We start from the raw sequence: 19,898 nt of genomic DNA on the forward strand, positions 1-19,898 counted from the left end.
AACAACACCAATAAATAAGTAAATAACTAATAAATCAAAAAAGAAAGAAAAGCAAAACAAAAACAAAAAAAACCACAAAAGACAGAACAGCTATGCTCGGCGCAAAGCTTGCAAACAAAGGAACGGGAGCATTGTATATATACCTGTATTAACTCAGGAGACCCCCTCCATGGCCCAGGGCTTTACAAACCTAATCATCCTGGTTAAACAAATCCCCTAGTTAAAATAACTGACAAATCTATATCCAAATAACTCAAGTAGGGCTGCCATGTCTTATAAAAATGGTCTGTTGTGTAGTGCACCATGTTTGTGAAAAAAGTCCACGGGAATGGGCTCCATAATTAATTTCTGCCATCCCAGCAAGCCCGGCGAGTTCTCAGACACCCAATTCACCAGAATATTCTTCCGTGCACAATATGCAAGAATATTAAATAGTTTCTTCCCATGCCCATCTCAAGATGGTAAATTTGGTAGACCTAAGAGGAGAGATATTGGGTCTATTTGACTTCAGTCCTCAATACCCTCCCAATAAACATGGAGCCTGTGGCATGTCCAGAAGCAATGGGTAAGAGTCCCTACACTTATTTTACATTTGGGGCACACTGAAGATGCCCCTTTTTTAAACTTTGCCAGACAGTCTGGTGCTAGATAAGCCCTGTGCAGAAGTTTTAACTGCGTAGCACCTATCCTATTGCAGGTTGAGATCTTTCAAGCATGTTCTCCCATGTTTCAGAAGAGATCTCTGCTCCTACCTCTTGCTCCCAGACCTCACATAACTGGTTAATATCATGCCAGGCCCTGCCACCCAGCAGGCAATAGAGGGCACTAACTGAAAGGGTGCTTGTGGAATGTCGCAACAACCTCTTTGTATCGGGCTTATAGGGCTTAGTGAGAAGCGTAGTCTTCTTCTGGATGAAATCCCTAACCCGAAAAAATCAGAAAAGATCTCTGCTGGGCAACCTGCATTTGTGACTTAGTTGCTCAAAAGAAATAATAACCTCCCCTTCAAACAAGTCTCCCAAACTAGAAGCTCCTCTCGCTGCCCATAGTTTGAACCCTGATTCCATCATCCCTGGTCAGAACCCTGGCATGCCAACTATAGATGTAAGTGGTGAAGTCTTGGATAAACAACCCTCCCTCTGATGCATTGCCCTCCATGCCTTGACTGTACTAATGACAATGGGGTTCTGGCAGTGGTCCATAATTGTCCTCATCTTATCCATGAACAACAGGTTAATAAGAGGGCACTTTGCCTGGAAAGCCTCAATATCCAGCCATATTGAGTATGGATCATTACCTACACAATCACAGACAAAGGACAGCAGGGAACTCAATTGATACCTCCTGATGTCTGGGAAATCAACTCCTCCCCCTCCATGAGTCAACTGCAATTTAGTAAGTTTGATGAGGGGCCGCCCATGATGCCAGAAAACGGAACCAAAGTATCCCATAAGCTTCAGCAGCGTTGACCTGGGAAACATTATAGGGAGCACATGCATGGAATAAAGCAAACGAGGAAGAACATTCATCTTAATGAGAGGTATTCAGCCCAGCCATGAAATTGGAAGAGCCTCCCATCTCTGGAGTTCTCGTCTAATATTGTTGAGCAAGTGAGCAAGGTTAGTCCGAAATAACAGATCAAACTTGGGGGAAATTAAAAATGCTGAGGTATTGGAATACTGCCTTAGACCACTTAAAGGGGATCTTAGGGCCACCTTCAACTTATGGCACATCCTTCAGGTTCCCCAAAGGCATACCCTCTGATTTGGCAAAGTTAATCGTATATCCTGAAATAGCGCCAGAATTTTAGACAGAATCTTGAAATCTGAATTTAATAGAGAGATGGGCCTGTATGAGGCACAATCCTCAGGAACCTTCCCCTTCTTAAGAATTAAGGAAATATTAGCTTCTCTCAAAGATGGTGGTAGACATTCATGCATATTGGAGTGATTGTACATCTCCAACATCGGCCCTGACAGAATCCCAACAAAGTCCTTATAAAACTCACCCGGAAGACCATCAGGGCCAGGCACTTTCCCACTCTGTCGTTGCCTAGCTGCCTCCTGTATTTCCTGAACTGTCAAGGGGGCATTAAGGAGATAGGCCTGTCCCAAGATTACCCCTGGGAGGTCCAGGTTCTTAAAAAAGGTCCATTTTAGCCCTCCTGTCCTCGCAACTTTCAGACCAATACAATTCAGAGTAAAAACTCTGAAAAACCTCATTAATCTTTTTAGCATCGTATGTAAGGACCCCGGTGCAGTCTCTGATGGCAGTAATGGATTGGGGAGCACACTTTTTCCTAGTCAGGTACGCTAAATACTTCCCGGGCCTATCCCCATGTTCAAACAGCCTTTGTCTAGCAAAAGCAAGTTCTTCCTTTGCGTTTTGTGTCAGTATTGAATTCAAGGCAGCCCGGAGGGCCGTGATCCGCTGTAGCTTAGTCACTGAAGACCGCACAAAATATGCCACCTCGGCGGCTTTGAACCGCGTCTCAAATAGACACTGCTGTTTCCCCTTCTGTCATTTCTGGCTAGCCGAATAGCAAATAGCTAATCCCCTAGCAAAGGCCTGAGCAGTCTCCCATAGCATTGACAGACTACTAGCCTGAGTTGATAGTCAAGAATTCCTGAAACCCCTTCAAAAAATATTTCACAAATTTGGAATCCTTAAGGAGAAAAGGGTCCAAACGCCTGTGCCACAAACCTAGCCCTTCATTCTTGGCCTCAACCTCCAAATATACCACCACGTGATCAGAGATAGCTATATTCCCAATTTTATAACCATAATCAAATCCTGAAAGGCCAAGGGAGCCAGAAAGAGGTCAATCCTCATGTGACATTCATGTAGGTTTGAAAAAAGGTGAAGTCCCTGCTGGTAGGATGAAGACATCTCCAAATATCCACCAGACCCAACTCATCGCATAAGTCAACCACCTGCTTGGCCTGCGAAGAAATAGTTGGGGGCCCACAAGGCATCCTGTCCACCATCGGATCCAAAAAGACAATTAAAATCCCCCTCTATAATAATGTGCCATGTTCCAAAAGCACTCAACTTAGAGAAAGCACTAATCAAAAATTTGAGGGGATGCGCCGGAGGACAGTAGATATTTAAGATGCCATATTCCTCCCCATGTATGAGGGCTTTAATTATCACAAACCTTCCCTGCGCATCTTTCACCTGCTCTAATAATGTGAATGGAAGATTTTTCTGAATAAGTACTGCCACTCCCCTACTTTTAGTAGTAAAGGATGAAAAGAATACCCAGTCATAACCCCACTGTAGTAATTTCAGGTGTTCCCCATCATCAAGATGGGTTTCCCGCAACAAAGCAATATCAACCCTTCCCCTCTTTAAGGCTAGAAAGCACTTTTTTCCTTTTAACAGGCAAATGACTTCCCTTAATGTTCCAGGTGCACATTTAATAAGACACTTAGCCATATTCCCTTTCAGAGACCCTTGAACCACTGGGAGGGGGATCCCTGATTATAAAGTGCCGAGCACAAGTAAATAAAGACTCATAGAATCATAGAACATAGAACAATACAGTACAGAAGAGCCCCTTTGGCCCTCGATGTTGTGCCGACCTGTGAACTATTCTCAGCTCGTCCCCCGACACTATCAAAAAATCAACCATGTGCTTATCTAAGGATTGTTTAAATCTCCCGAATGTGGCTGAGTTGACTACATTAGCAGGTAAGGCATTCCACACCCTTACCACTGTCTGCATAAAGAACTTTCCTCTAACATCAGTCTTAAATCTACGACCCCTCAATTTGTGGTTATGCCCTCTCGTACAAGCTGACGTCATCATCTTAGGAAAAAGTATTTCACTATCTACCCTATCTAATCTTCTGATCATCTTGTATGTCTCAATCAAATCCCCCCTTCGCCTTTTTCTTTCCTATGAGAACAGACCCAAGTCTCTCAGCCTTTCCTCACAAAATCTTCCCTCCAGACCAGGCAATATCCTAGTAATCGAAGAACTATATTTACAAAAACTAATCTATCACAACTATAAACAACTATTACTACCAAAAAACTACAAAGAAAACTAACTATAAAACCTTGAATGGAAGACTCTTCCCCCTGCCCATAGGGGGCACTCACCCTACCCATCCCCTCCTTCATAGCTCCTTCAAACCCAGACTGTGCCCCAGCCTTAGGCCAGAAAAAAAACCAAGGAGATATTCCTTAAATCAACAGATAAAAGACAAAGTGAGGATGAGCACTCCATCCATCCCTGGCTTCATGTCTCCCCTACTTGGGACTAAAAGAGAAACAGAACAAACAAAAAGAAAAGGGGGGGGGGGTGGAGAGGGGGGAGAGACAACAAAGAACATCCACAAAATTTCCCATCAGAAAATCCAGTTATTTAAAAAAAAGGTTATTCCAAGGTTTTTACCCCCTTTCCAAAAATGAAATTATTAGGCAGAAATAAAGGAATACAAAAAAAAGGGAAAACATGGGGAAAGAAGGAAAAGAGAACAAACATTAACCATATTCTTCAGACCAGTCCATCTATTTTAAAGTGTCCACAGTTTTTAGCCTTATCCGCTGAGTCTAATGTATAAATTGAGTCCTCGTGGCTGAAACGGAGCACTGCGGGGTATCTCATGGAGTATTGGATGCCCAGGTTCCTCAGCCTCTTTTTAACTTCATCGAAGGACTTCCTCTTTCGAATTACAGCTGCAGAGAAATCCTGGAAAAACACAATTTTTGACCCCTTGTACAGCAGTGCCTGTGGATCTTTTCTGAGGGATCTAGAAGCTTCTATCACTTTTTGCTTTTCCTTATATAAGTGCAAGTGCACTAGGACCGGGCACGGGCACTGCACTGGCCCTGACCTGTGCACTGTAACCCGATACGCCCTTTCAATCTGTAGCCTGCTGGACTCCATGCGAAGGCCCAAAATCTTCGGCAGCCAGTTTCAAAAAAGCTGACTGGCTGCTGACCTTCCTCATCTTCAGGGAGCCCGACAATTCAGAGATTTATCCTCCAGCCTCGATTTTCGAAGTCGTTGATATGGTCTCGCAAGGCCTGCATCTCTCGCTCCAGCCCCTGAGGTCTCCATCGCAGCTTCTGAGGCCTTAGTTCGACCCACCCCTCCTCCAGCCACTTCGCGAGGCCCTGGATCTCTTGCTCATCTTCTGCAGCCTGGATGCGATAGGTTGGAACTGGGTACGAATCTCCCCACAGATCTCCTCAACTGCAGCCCCAACTTTCAAGGTAAGTCTCCCCATCGCCGCAGCCAGTTCCTGTGAGTCTGTCAGGCCTCCTGGGGGGGGGGGGTAGCGGGGGGTTCAGGAGAGGCTGCTGTTGCTGCAGTCTCTGGTGTGGTAGGTGCTGCAGGGGAGTGTCCTCCCTGCTGCTGTTTGCTTAGCCCTTTTCCCTTTGGCATCCTTCCCACTCCCAAATATTAATAAATATGTGTTCTATAAGTTTTTAAACTAATGATTCAACCACATAAGTTGGCCAGGGATGGCAAAAAACACCAGTATGCCTTGGCTGTTAGGCAGAGCTGTCCACAGCAGGTCTACAGAATCGCCGCCATCTTGCTGAGCCAGCTCTTTCCCCTTTTAACTTTGTGAAAGCACTGTTCACTCTGCGATGCCCTGGCCTACTGCTCGACCATCCTCAACAACCAACCCCATGCAAGCATAGAAAATGTAATGCCTGTTATTTAACTTCCTTCTTTTCCACCAACCAAATCAATGTTGATATGAAACAGCAATTTAGTCACACTTTCTATTTAATGTATTTTATTTGCTGTTCACAATGTGATTTCCTCTACACAAGGAACTTATGGATGGGACAATTGTTTTGCTGAACTCCTCCACTCAGTTGGCATGCACAGCTCTAAGCCTCTGCTTACTGTGATTTTAATTCTCTTTCCCATTCCCACTCTGACTTCTCTGACCTCTGCCTCATGTAGTAGTGCTCAGTAGGAGGTACAGAAGCAGTGACTTGATATGCCTACTCTTTCTGCTATGTATTATGGTCCTTCCTGACTCAACATAAAGATAATAATTTCAGATCATGACTATCATTCCTTTTGTTTCTCATAGCGGCTGTTCGTGGTGATTCAGCTTTATCCATTCACACATCCTCAAGAGCCACCTTTTATTTATTCACTCATCCTATTACCATCTCCTTCTGGCTTCTGTAAATTAATCTTTCTGATCTCCCATCCTGTAACAGAACTCTCGCTCATTCCTCATGTCCCTCTTTCCTGGGCATCAAACTTGCTTAAAAACGGTAACATTTCTAATTGTCTCCAGTTCTGATCTCCCAGTTAAAGATTACTGACAAGAAATTCTGATTCATTCTCTGCTGTTCCCTAAACTGTTGTGTATGATAAGCATTTACTGTTTTTATCTCAAATTTCCAGCATTTGCACTGACTTTGCTTCTGTGCTAAATATTACTGATTCCAATGTACCCAAAATAAGGAACACACCCGAGAAAAATAATCACAAAAAATAACTACAGTTTGTATTTCTGATGAGACATGTTTTTTTCCTATATTTTAGTATCTGTGTTTGCTGAAAATTTGGACTTGAAAAAGCAGAAGACTTGCTTCAGTAAATTAGACATTAAACTATTCAAATTACTTCTGCTTTCTAAACCATACCTCGGTGACACTGCTGAGTCCTGTGCCAGTTTCCAGTACCCGCACCAATAGATGGTAGAGGTGGTGTTCACTTTCAAAATCAATGCTGTGTAACAGACTCAGCTCCCCATTGTCCTGATTGATACTGAACAGACTGGTGGGATTGATCAGCAATGAGTATGACAGAGGCTTCCTCTGGAATGAAATGGCTTCTACAATTGTCAATCTGTCAAAAAGGAGATACAAACAATTATAGAAAATATCTCATGTGTCTCTAGCAAGCCTAATATAAACCCCTAATCTCCATTAGTTACATGTAAAATCTAGATGTCAACTTCCTGTAGATCAGAAGATCTACATCTTACTTCTTCATGTTATCATACAAAGTTACAGTCATAGAACATTTTGTATAGGTTTTCCATGTTTCCAGTTAATCAGAAAAACGCTACCATATATTTCAATTTTTTGTTTTATTCATTCACAGAATGTGGATATTGCAAGCCAGGCCATGAATTATTGCCCATTCCTAATTGTCCAGAGGATTGTTAGGAGTCAATCACCTTGTTGTGGGCCTGGAGTCATATGTACACCCGACCAGGTAAGGATGGCAGTTTCTTTTCCCTTCCCAACAATGAATAATTGTTTCACAGTCATCATGAGTTGCATAATTCCTGCCTTTTTTAAAACTGTTTTCATTTCCACCATCTGTTGTTGTGGGATTTTAACCCGAGTCCCCAGAACGTTACCAGTCTAGCGACAATACCATACGACCACAGTGATAACGTAAATGAACATTTGCTAGAGTCATAGAGATGTACAACATGGAAACAGGCCCTTTGGTCCAACCTGTTCATACCAATCAGATATCCCAACCCAGGTTCACTATCATTTAAGTGAGGAAATGTTTTTTCTCATCTCAGTCCTAAACAATGTACTCCATATTCTGAAACCATCTTGTGATTCTAGACTCCTCAGCCAGGGTAAATAACCAGTCTCTCTAGGCCTTTGGAACTTCATAAATTTTGATCATATCCCTTTCATCCTTCAAAACTATAGTGAATGCAGGCCCAGTCAAACCAATCTCTCTGTACAGGAGATTCCTGTCAACCTTAAGAACTTCCACTGCATACCTTCCATGGCAAGTAGGTCTTTTCTCAGGTAGGGAGACCAAAACTGCATGCAGTTCTCCAATATGGTCTCATCAAGGCCATGTATAACTATCATGAGACATCCCTGCTTCTGAACTCAAATCCTCTTGCAATGAAGGCCTTCCCTATTGTTTGCTGCAACTACCTGTCCACTTCCCAATGTATCACCATTTAAATAGAATTCCTCCTTTCTGTTTTTTACACCAAAGTGTATAATTTCACATTTAGTCATGTTGTGCTGCATCTATCATGTTTGCTCACTCACTCACTCAACCTGTCCAAATCACCTGGAAGCTTCCTTGCCACTTCTTCACAACGCAAATCTCATCCAGTTTTATGTTATCAGCAAACTTGGCAATATTGCATTTGACTCCCTCGTCCAGGTCATTTATATATATTGTGAACAGCTGGGGTCTAAGTACTGATTCCTGCAGTATATCATGAGTCATTCCATTTGGAAAAAGATGCATTTATACTCACTTTGTTTCCCGTTTGTCCAGCAGTTCTTGATATCTGTGAATATATTACCCCATATCCTATGGGCTTTATTTTTGCCCACTAACCTCTTATGAGGGACCTTATCAATGCCTTCTGAAAATTGAAATATATCACATCCATTGTTTCTTCCTTATCTATTCTATTATATCCTCAAGACTCTCCAGCAGACTTGTTAAGCATGATTTGCCTTTCATAAACCCATGCTGGCTTTATCCAATCCCATTAATACTTTATAAAGTTGTGTTACCATGTCTTTTACTATGGACTCTCTCGCTTGTCCCACGACTGGTGTTAATCTAACTGATCTGCAATTCTTTTGCTCTTCCTCCCTGTTTAAATAATGAAGTTACATTTTCCACATTCCAATATGTAGGAACTGCTCCAGAGACTACAGAATTTTTGAAGATGATCACCAATGCACACTTATTTTTTATTAGCTGAGACATAAAGATGGGCGGCACGGTGGCACAGTGGTTAGCACTGTTGCCTCACAGCGCCAGAGATCCGGGTTCAATTCCCGCCTCAGGTGACTCTCTGTGTGGAGTTTGCACGTTCTCCCTGTGTCTGCGTGGGTTTCCTCTGGGTGCTCTGGTTTCCTCCCAAAGTCCAAAGATGTGCTGGTCAGGTGAATTGGCCATGCTAAATTGCCTGTAGTGTTAGGTAAGGGGTAAATGTAGGGGTATGGGTGGGTTGCGCTTCGGCGGGTCGGTGTGGACTTGTTGGGCCGAAGGGCCTGTTTCCACACTGTAATGTAATGTAATCTAATCTAATCTAATAAACTACAGCAAGGTGTTTATGCTGAAATTATGTAAAACATTGGTTAGTCCAGAAATGGAAAACTGCAGGAAGTTCTAATTACCATATGATATAAAGGATGTGTTTTTAAGCAAGCATGCAGAACAGATTTGCCAGAATGTTGCTTTGGGAGGATCTGAGGTATAGGAACGTTTGGACAGGCTGGTGTTGCTTTCCTTGAAGCAGCAAAAGTTGTGAAGGAACCTGATAAAGGTGGATAAGATTATGAAGTTATGGGGTGGAGGGTTGTTAGGAAGTCACTCTTTGCATTAGTAGAGAGTCAATAACTAGAGGCCAAAAGGTGGAAAATAGGATTAGTATAGTCAGATCTGTGTTTACTGGCATGGACACAATGGGCTTAATGGGCTACCTCAGTATTAAAAGTGTTCAAGGACTTTACTTCAACCATCTTTTCAGGAAAAGAGTTCCAAGGATTCACAAACCACAAAAAAAAAGACTTATCTGTGTTTTAAATGGGCAACCCTGATTTTTCAACAATGATCCCTAGTTCTCGATGTTCTCATAAGTGGAAACATCCACTCCACATCTACCCTATCAAACCCCTCAGGATTTTAGGCTTCAATTAAGTCACCTCTTATTGTTTTAAACTCCAACAGTTACAAACCTGGCTTGTCCAACCTTTCTTTATGACAGCCTGCTCATTTCAGGTATTAGAATAGCAAATCTGTTATGAGTTACCCCGATACCTCTATGTGTACTGTTCTCCAAATGTGGTCTCACCCATATCCTAGGAGAAAGTGAGGATTGCAGATGCTGGAGATCCATAAATGCCATCTATTGTATCTATTGCACCCGATGTGGTCTCCTCTACATCGGGGAGACAGGGTGCTATCTCGCAGATCATTTCAGAGAACATTTCTGGGACACCGCATCAACCAACCCCACCACCCTGAGGCTGAACACTTCAACTCCACCTCTGAGTCCACCAAAGACATGCAGGTCCTGGGCCTCCTCCATCACCAAACCCAACCACCCAACACCTGGAGGAGGAATACCTCATCTTCTGCCTTGGGACCCTGCAATCCTGGATTAATGTGGATTGCACCAGTTTCCTCATTTCCCCTCCCCCCACCCTATCCCAGTCCCAAGCCTCAAACTCGGCACTGTCTGCTTGACCTGACCATTACCTTTCCCATCGATCCACTCCACCCTCCTCTCCAACCTATCACCTTCTCCCCCACCTTCATCTACCTATTGCATTCTTAGCTACCTTCCCTCTAGCCCCACCCCCCTCTCTCAGCCCCCTCCCGGTCCACAAACCTCATTCCTGATGAAGGCTTATGTTTGAAACAGTGATTCTTCTGCTCCTTGGATGCTGCCTGATCTGCTGTGCTTTTCCAGCCCCACACTCTCGACTTACCCATTACCTGTACAGCTGAAATACAATCTCCATAACTTGTATATTAAATTTCTCTCTTGATAATTGATAACATCCTGTTAGCTTTCTGAATTATATGCTGTACTTCGTACTGACCTTTCATGATTCATTCACTCAGATACCCAGATCTCTCAACAACTCTGAGCTCTGCAATCTCTCACAACATGCTTCCTTATTTTCTGTTGTATCGGTTAATGTCATTATCAGTTAACATAGGGGATGAAAATAATATCTTTCAATGGAGATCCAAAATGGCAAATACCACCCTGAAGTGAGCATCCAACTGAGCTGCTGGAAGTTGTCAATGCTTCCTCTTGAGTCAATGTACAATAAATTTAATAATTGTGGAAAAACTTGGGGAACATTTTGGAGCAGGAGGTGGCTAGTTTCACAAAACAAATGTTTTGATGAGGAATATGCACCCAAAACATAATTTATTTGTTCTCTCCACTGCTGATTTCTGATCTGCTATGTCTTTAAAATGTTTATGTTCTTGTTGCATGTCGTAAATAGTGTATTGTTTTTGTACATAAAGGTAATGAAGGTATTACCTTCATTAGTCCTTTTTTCAGAAATATACTTGAGCTCGGGAGGGACTACATAATTTTTCTGCAGTTTATTTCAGATTATGAAGCATGACAAATAAGTCAATTGAAAAACCTTGATAAATGTTTACACATCTCGTTGGATCAAGATATTGTGGAATGCAGTATAAAATTTTAGAATGAGATAAACAAAGAGACTAATCTTTTCAATGTCTTGATTCATGTCTTTGTGGTTAAAGTACATCCCTTTCATGTTTATGTTGAAAACAAGTACTGGTATTGTGAAGCCTAATCTACAGAGATATTGCCTTGCTTCATTGATGTGTTTGATAAGTAGTTGCTTAGCTCTAGGAAAGAGGCAGATGACTAAAGCTATTGAGATGTTCCATTTTTTTCCCACATAAGCAGCTATGGGGAATGGTGCTGCTCAGGAAATTGTTGGCAAAAACACATTTATTTCTGATAAACTTTACAACTATGTTACATCAGAAACTTCTTACTAGAAATAGTATATGTGGATCTTGGGATATTTGTGAGAGGAGGACAGTCTCAATAAAGTAACATTCTGTCATCTCCCATTGATATTACACATATTACTATAAATTTAAAAGGGTACAAATATCAAATTAATAACATTTTTACTTGGAAACAGAGTTTCATTCTTTTACCAAGATTAATTGCCAAATTTTTCTGGAATATGATTCCTGCAGATATAAAGTGGTATCAAAGATGTACTAAAGGTTTCTAGCACATTTAGAGGAATGGCAGCTATTTAAGTTAGCTGTGTTTGAGCTATGTGTCTTACATTGATAGGTTGCAGTATTTGGTACTTACGGTTCTCCTGCTGGTGTATTTTCGGAAACAAAGACACTGTAGGACACATTGGTAAACTGTGGGGGTCTGGAGCCAACCAGAATGAAAATAGATGCAGGAGGGCCTTTGTTACCCCGCTTGTTGACAGCCATCACAGTTAAAACATATTCATTGTGTCTGAGCAGAGTTGAACCAGTGGTCCTGATGGTGCCTGCACTCTTGTCAACTTCAAATCTCTCTTCTCCACCTATAGGTATCAGAGTCATGATATGTCAAGCACAAGATGAAGAATCAATATAAATCCAAGCCTTTATCTTTTGAATTATTCTGATAACATTTCCACTTGGAAGAATCACTGCATGTCTTAAGATAAGAAGAACAGGAACAACTTCAGCATAAATTAACAACATTGCCAAAGGGCTGGTTTGGACTATAAGTACAGTAAATATCACTCGTTGAAGAAATATTAGCATTCTGCAAATTGATTTTTACAGAAATGAATGGCATCAAAATCATGCATACAATATTACTTTTATTTTAAAATTTCATACTAGTGCTGTAAGTAGATTCTATTGTGGAATAAAATGACAAATAGTTTCATTTGTGAACTTGTTCATAATTCACTCATGAGTTATCCAGTTAGCCTCATTCTTTGGCATATTTATCAGATTGCACAGATGCCTAACGAGAACATAGCCTGAGCATGTACAACAGCCTGAAATAGCCGCAACTGTTTCCATCATGAAAAATTCTCAAAAATTCTCATCCTCAAAACATTTCAGTACTTCAGTCTCAGTTGGTTTTTTTTTAATATATTTTTTCCAAGTCACCAAATCAGGTTTTGTTTCTTGGTTACAGATCAGAATACTCAAGGTTGCAATTCAGGTGAACCAGTCACCCTGCCAGAAGAGGTTTTAATCTTTGAAGTATTAATGTTGTGAGAGTTTCCAAGGTGTTCCAGCTATCCGAATTGAAAATGGGTTGAAGCCATCAGAATTAAAAGATTCACATCAACAAACCCCAAAAGAAATCATAAAACTATCTTAGCAGTCCAAGGAAAAGAAATAAGGAAGAGTCAATTAAATAAAAAAATTGAAGGGTTTAACTTTAAGCTTCATTTCTCAGTGACAGAGTATCTGTAAAACGATAATGTTGGAAAACCTGTTTGTTTTACCGTTTATGTAAGATCTACATAATATATATAACACACATTGATTTATCCTATTATGAAATAAACTTGTGTTCTGTTGTTAAAGAATATGTGTAGCCTCATATGAATGTTTTGATGACCAATCATCATGATAACCAACAATAAAAAATAAATATATGATCCATTGAACAAGGCTTCATTCTGGGTTTGGTCTTGTCTAGTATTACCAACAGCTGGGACAAGGGGATAGGACATACCATAGAAAAGAGAGTAAAACAAAAAAAAACCTACAACAAATTCCCACTTTTGAAACAGTTGACATATATAAGAATGCTTTTCAGCTTGCTTTCTTACCTTCTGTTAAAAAGTATTCCATCCCATCAGTGGAGTGATCTGAATCATCCCTTGCAGAAAGCTGGAAAACAGGTGTACCTTTAGGAGCATCTGAAGGTACCACTGTTAGATAGGGGAATGGCTGCATAGTCCACTCTGGAAAGCTTTCTCTCAGCACGTTGATTGTCAAATGGGATAAGTACCAGTCTTCACCTGCATAAAGCCAATAATCATCACATTGTCTCTCTCATCCTTCTCCACGTGGGTCTAGATAATGTTTTTAAAATACAGTTAATCTTTCCAATTACATATATGTGAACACTGTTAGTCACAACCTGTAGAAACAGAACTGTGAAATTTGTAAACTGGTCCCTTTATCCTCAGCACGATAAATGTCATCAATACAATAGAAAAATAAATAATTGTATTTATATTGTACCTTTCATGATCTGTGGATGTCCAAAAGAATTCTATAACTTATGAAGCACTTATGAAAAGTACTCACTGTTGTAATATAGAAAGAAGGGCAGCCAATTTATGCACAGCAAGCTTCCAGAACAATGAGATAATGATCTTTTTTTTTGTAATGCTGATTTGAAGGATAAATATTGGTCCATATACCAGGTATATCTCACCAGCCTTTCTTTAAAATAATATATTAATAGGCAGATATGATCTCAGTTTAATACCCTCATCCAAAAGGCAGCATCTCAGAAAGTGCATAGACTGGAGAGTCAATTAGGTTTCAACAATCAACACCTGGAGTGAGACTTGAAACAAAATCTTTTTGATTCAGAGAGATCTAGCAATTAGGCCACAGTGGACACTTATATCTTCATTTATTCAATTGTGGGAGGTAGATTTTGTTGGCTAGGCTGGCATTTATTGCTTATTCCTTATAACCCCGAAGGCAGTTAAGCGTCTGCCACATTGCTGTGGATCTGGAGACACATGTAAGCCAGATCAGATAAGGATAGGAGATTTCCTTCCCTGAAGGACATTAGTGAACCAGATCAGTTTTTAATACAATTGACAGTAGTTATATAAGTCATCATTGGACTAGCTTTTAATTCTAGATTTTTAATGAATTCAAATTTTACCATCTGCAAAGGTTGGTTTGGAGTCCACGTCCTCAGAACATTTGCCTGTGAGCTTCAACTACTAGCCCAGTGGTATTACCATGACACCACTGCCTCTCCTAGTGTGTTACTTCTTCAATGTTGACATCAAGACTCTCATTTTTTATACTTCAGGATATTTTAGATGCAATGCCACATCACAGCAACTTTTCTAAGGCTCAATCCAATTACATTTTTCACTCCAGTCATCATGATCTCTTCATATAAGAAAGCAAATTAGTAAGCATTATTGCCAATTTCTAGGTTGGACATATAAATGACTGAAACTGCTTAAGTTAATTCCACTCAAACTTTAAGTTAAGGAAAGTGAAATTTCCAAAATAACCGAACATGATTTTAATTCAGATTCGAGGAGAATGTATATCAAACTGATACCTTTTCACTAAATCCCTTGAAGAATGGAGCATTTCATGTCAAGAATATCAATTGCATAAGAATCAACGAGCCCATAGTTATTATATATATCTACATGATATATATGAAATAACTTTCCAAAGTATTCTTAAGCCAAATCTTAACTTTTGACAGCTGGTTTAAGGCTGGTATACCCTATTAAAATTGAACTTTATGAAAGGCCAGAAAGTGTCTCAAGTGTTATTGGAGAAAAGAAAGGAAGCCAAAATCCCAATCTCTCCTCTTCAGCTAACATCATGGCAAAATTTATTCCACCCACAAAGCAGAGTAAGCACGATTTAACATTTAGTTTCAAAGCAATGGTTTCCTAAAATAAAGCTCTGTTACAGTAACAGGCTAAAACATATGCTCTATTGTCTTTTGCAGAGTTTTAAAGTGTAACCTTAGTCCAGATCTTACAGCTTCAAATTGGACTTTCTCTGCTTTCTGGGGAGCAGAATTCCACATATTAATGGCCTTCTGAGGAAAAAGGTTTTCTCTACATCTCTATATTTAAAGGGAGACCTTCTGATCTCTGCTTCTTCTACTTCTAGTGTGTCCAACAAGATGAAAGATCCTCCCAGTATTCACCCTATGAAGAATCTTTAAGGTTTATGTTTTAATAAGCACCTTTCATCCTTCTAAATTTCAATTGATATAGCCCTAATCTGTTCAAACTTTCTTTACAATGTAAACCCTCCTTCCCATTCATGAATTTATTGTATAAGTAATAGTTCTGAAGGGGTTAATGTTCACATGACATTGGCTTCTACTCTATCACACACAGAATCTTTAGGGTGAGAGAAAGAGTTCCATTCTAGCTTAAAAGGGAATAGATGTATCTGGACCAGCTCCCAAAGGTCTTAGTATTTGTGCCTGACTAAGTGCAGTTGTACTTATTACTAACATATTACAAGTCCACTTGTTATCTAATAACACTGTCCCTTGTGTAGATGCTCTACACTGCAGTATCCTCTACTAGATAGGCAAGGCAAAGACAAAGGAGAATTAGTGGCAGCAAACTATCCTGAACAACTTTTATCTGGTATTACACACTGGTGGAAGTGACAAATGCCACTAGGTACCAGCTCTGGTCATCTGGGAAAACACAGAGTTGTGTGAAACTTCTCTAAATTGCTTCAATCGCAATTATATTATTTTCAAATAAGGAGACCAAAATTATATATGGTATTCCCAAAGTGCTCCTGTATAGCTGCAGTAAAGTCTCATAACGTTTATATTCCATTTCTCTTGCACTAAACATCCACATTTCATTTGTCATTCTGCCAGTCTTCGTTATTACGGAAAGCACTGAAATCAGAAATAAAATCAAAGTACTGGAGAAACTCATCAGGTTCCATTTCAGATCACCAGTGGCTGCAATACTTCATTTTCATTGAAATCAGAAGCCTTCTCAATGTTTTGAAAACAAAAACAATGAACAAGCTATTAGCAAATTCTATTTCTTTTTTGTAACTGCTCGGGGAAAACAATTTTGATAAGGTTCCCACATAAAAGGTGAGTGGGAAAAGTTAAAGCTCATGGGATTGGGGTAATGTATTGGCATGGATCGAGAATTGATTGAGAGACAGGAAATAGAGAAAGGGAATAAATGGGACTTCTTCTGAGTGGCAGGCTGTGATCCGTGCGATACTGCAAGAATCAGTGCTCCATGTGTGAGCCCCAGCTATTCATGATATTTATAAGTGACCTGATTGAGGGAATCAAATGTAACATTTCAAAATATATGACACAGAACTGGGCGGTTTGTGAGTTGTGAAGAGGATGCAAGGAGGTTTCAATATGTTTTGGACAAGTTGAGTGAATGAGGAGATGCAGTACAATGTAGCTAAATGCGAAGTCATACACTTTGTTGCGAAAAACTGAAAGGAAGAGTTTTATTTAAATAGTGACATATTGAGAAATGAGGATAAGTAAAGGAATCTGGGTGTCCTTGGACACCAATGATTGCAATTAGATTGGCAGGTGCAGTGAGCAATTAGGAAGGCAAATGGTATGTTGGTCTTCATTACAAGAGGATTTGAGTTAAGAAGTAGAAATGTCTTACTGCAAACATAAAGGGTCTTGGGGAGATATATCTGGAGTATGGTGTGCAGCTTTTGTTTCCCTTTGCAAGAATGGATATATTTCCCACAGAGTGCAATGGAGGTTCACAGGCTGTTACTGGGGATGGGTGGTCGGTCTTTTGAGGAGAGATTGGTTCGACTGAAGGTGGACAAGGAGTCAAATGAGGCGAAAGTGAGGACTGCAGATGCTGGATATTGGAGTCAAGATTAGAGTGGTGCTGGAAAAGCGCAGCAGGTCAGGCAGCATCCGAGGAGCAGGAAAATCAACATTTCAGGCAAAAGCCCTTCATGAGGTACGAGGGCCCTCATTCCTGATGAAGGGCTTTTACCTGAAACATCAATTTTCCTGCTCCTCAGAAGCTGCCTGACCTGCTGTGCTTTCCCAGCACTACTCTAATCTTGAGGGAGTCAAATGAAATGAGTTACTCAGCACTAGAAGCACCAGAATGAAATGACTGCACACTTACTGTTCAACCCCTGTCACCCAGCCAGAATTTGTAAAATTCAGCCCCATATGCAGAACAATAACATTAACAAACACTCAGAATTTCACTTTTAAACTAAATGATTCAACCACCAACCCACTGTCGCTGCTAATTGACAAACACAGTCCCTTTCAGTGATTTATAAATATCTTAGAAACGGATATGGCATATATAATAAAATATGAGAAGCCCTAGATGATGGAGGCTGGTACAGTTACAACATTTAAAAGGCATCTGGAAAGAGTATATGAATAGGAAGGGTTCAGAGGTATATGGGCCAAATGCTGGCAAATGGGACTAGATTAGTTTGGGATATTTGATCGGCATGGACGAGTTGGACTGAAGGGTCTGTTTCTGTGTTGTACAATTTTATGACTCTATGAGCAAAGAACATTTTCCCCACTGAACTGCATCCTTCCAGTATGCTAACTCTTGCTCTTAAGGTATCCAATTGTATTTAACAACTCTGTGTCTACCTCTATCTCCATGATCCAGCTTGGCAGATTTATTTCAAATATTTATCTCTCCTTGAATAAAAAATTCTGATATTTAAAATCTTTTTGCTCATTTCCATGTATGTCCTCTTATTTTACTTCCCTGACTTAATTAAAAATAATAATCTGGATGTAATTTATCTATGCTATTTAATATTTTACACATTTCAAAGAAGGTCTTTCTTAATTGCTTTTTCTGGACTGTAAAGCCAAAGCCTCTCTAATCTTTTCTCATCTCTTTTCACGTGGGATCAGTGTTGTTCTTCTTCATAGTCCCATTTGACTCTGTAAAAGTGTGAATTCAGTACAGTGATAATATGCTTGCTTCAGTCAGACAATTACAAGTTCAATTCCCACTCCAGGACTTCAGCACATAATCTAAACTGACATTTTGGTACATTAGTGAGGGAGCGCTGCACTGTCAGATTTGTAATCTTTTGCTAAAACATTTTGTATAGCCCCATTTGCCTGGTCAGGTTGATGTGAAGAATCCCATGGCACAGCCAGACTCACTCAGCAATGTCATGGAAGAAATGTTAATGTGTCTACAAGATCTAAACCAAATGGAAGCACATTTCTGATTTCCCTTGAAAATAAACCTCATAATGAAGATACGGCAAACCCACTGCCAGTGCTGTTTACACCCAGATGAATGCATATTATTCATGAAATTAAACAGGCAAGGAAAATGAAACCTGAAGTGCTTCAGTCGGGCGGGGACTTGGGGTACACAGGATTAGCTCTTTATATTTTCTGTTCCGAAGCTTAATTTCAATTCTAATGCTTTGCTTCAATTCCAATATTTTGCGTACCGCCCTGGGTCTGTTACCTTATACAAAATGAGTCACTCGCCTCAAGTCAGTTCCCAGTAAGCATATAGTCTCAACACAAACTTTGCTGAAATTCAGTATTAATTTGGCAGTTTCATTAGTGAGGCAAAATTTAGTTACTATCTTGGGAGGTGGAAATGTCATGCATAGATATAGGGGGCTCCTAAGATTACTGTTAATGTCCAACGTGGGAAAGGGTAGACAAAGCTTTAGTCTCAATTTGCCTTGTGCTATTGGAATTTGCAACTACTGGATCCCTGAAAAGGGAACATATTGCATTTTGGAGCACTCAACTCCCTCCGCTTGATAAGCAGGAGACAATATTTTGTTAGGACATTACTTAAAAAGTTAAACAACTAGAGTTCAAGTATCATGTTTAAGGAGGGTTTTTTTTATTTGTATTGTAGACACAAATGTACGGGAAGAAAAATAAAGCAATTTTCCCATTCAGCTGTCAAAATACATGAGCATATTGGGAGGATATATAGACATTATAAGCACAAGGCCAGGAGATGTCAAATCATGACAAATATTGGCAACACATATTCCACAGCTTCATGTTATTAGCAGCAATACTGCCCCACTGGCACTCAAGAGGAAGAACATAATGGAGTAACAAATGGAAGTCCTGCGATCTCTTGAACTGCAAACTTCAGATCTCCTTTGGGAACTAGTTTGTGCCTCAGTTTTAATAAATAAAATAAACAACACACAACGTAGTATCAACCCATCAGATGTCAGATTGCCAGCTGGTAGGTGCATCAGCTCCATCTGAAGAACTTTTCTTTTTCTCATGGCAACTGCGGACGTTAAGACCCAGACTGTGTGTTCTTTGGTATTTAATGATGTAACATGCTTTGGATTATTGTTTCCTTGATGAACCAAAATGCTCAGAAAATGAACTGCATTCCTTTCAGCAGCACAGGCTTTAGAAATCAATGGAGTCTTGATAGCGCTAAAATTCGAAGCGAAGAAAAGAGCACAGTGGGTGACGGCTGTCTGGACAAAATGCCCTTTAGTAGTTTGCCGTAACCACGGTGTTCCATCTGCTTGATGGGATTTACGCTCTAATTAGCATATATACTCTCCTCTATTGTTCCTGTCTGCAACGCTGAACTTGCGAAGCTGAATCGCTCTCCTGCGGGTGTGATGCTGTTTAGTTGACAGTACTGCTCCTATT

At 40.3% G+C, this 19,898-nt stretch overlaps 1 protein-coding gene across 2 annotated transcripts in view; it reads right to left on the reverse strand.

Annotated features, from left to right (window-relative positions):
• The window catches only part of LOC140477040 (neural-cadherin), a 261,541-nt gene that overhangs the window by 132,752 nt on the left and 108,891 nt on the right, over positions 1-19,898 (reverse strand). For both annotated transcript variants that reach the window (XM_072570203.1, XM_072570202.1), the window contains exons 2-4: positions 13,312-13,503; positions 11,829-12,054; positions 6,631-6,835 (exon numbers count right to left, since the gene is read on the reverse strand). In XM_072570203.1, the coding sequence (XP_072426304.1) occupies positions 6,631-6,835; positions 11,829-12,054; positions 13,312-13,503 (623 nt within the window). The remainder of the gene's footprint in view (positions 1-6,630; positions 6,836-11,828; positions 12,055-13,311; positions 13,504-19,898) is intronic.

The sequence above is a fragment of the Chiloscyllium punctatum genome, chromosome 5, assembly GCF_047496795.1.
Source record: "Chiloscyllium punctatum isolate Juve2018m chromosome 5, sChiPun1.3, whole genome shotgun sequence".
In the NCBI taxonomy this organism is placed as follows: Eukaryota; Metazoa; Chordata; class Chondrichthyes; order Orectolobiformes; family Hemiscylliidae; genus Chiloscyllium; species Chiloscyllium punctatum.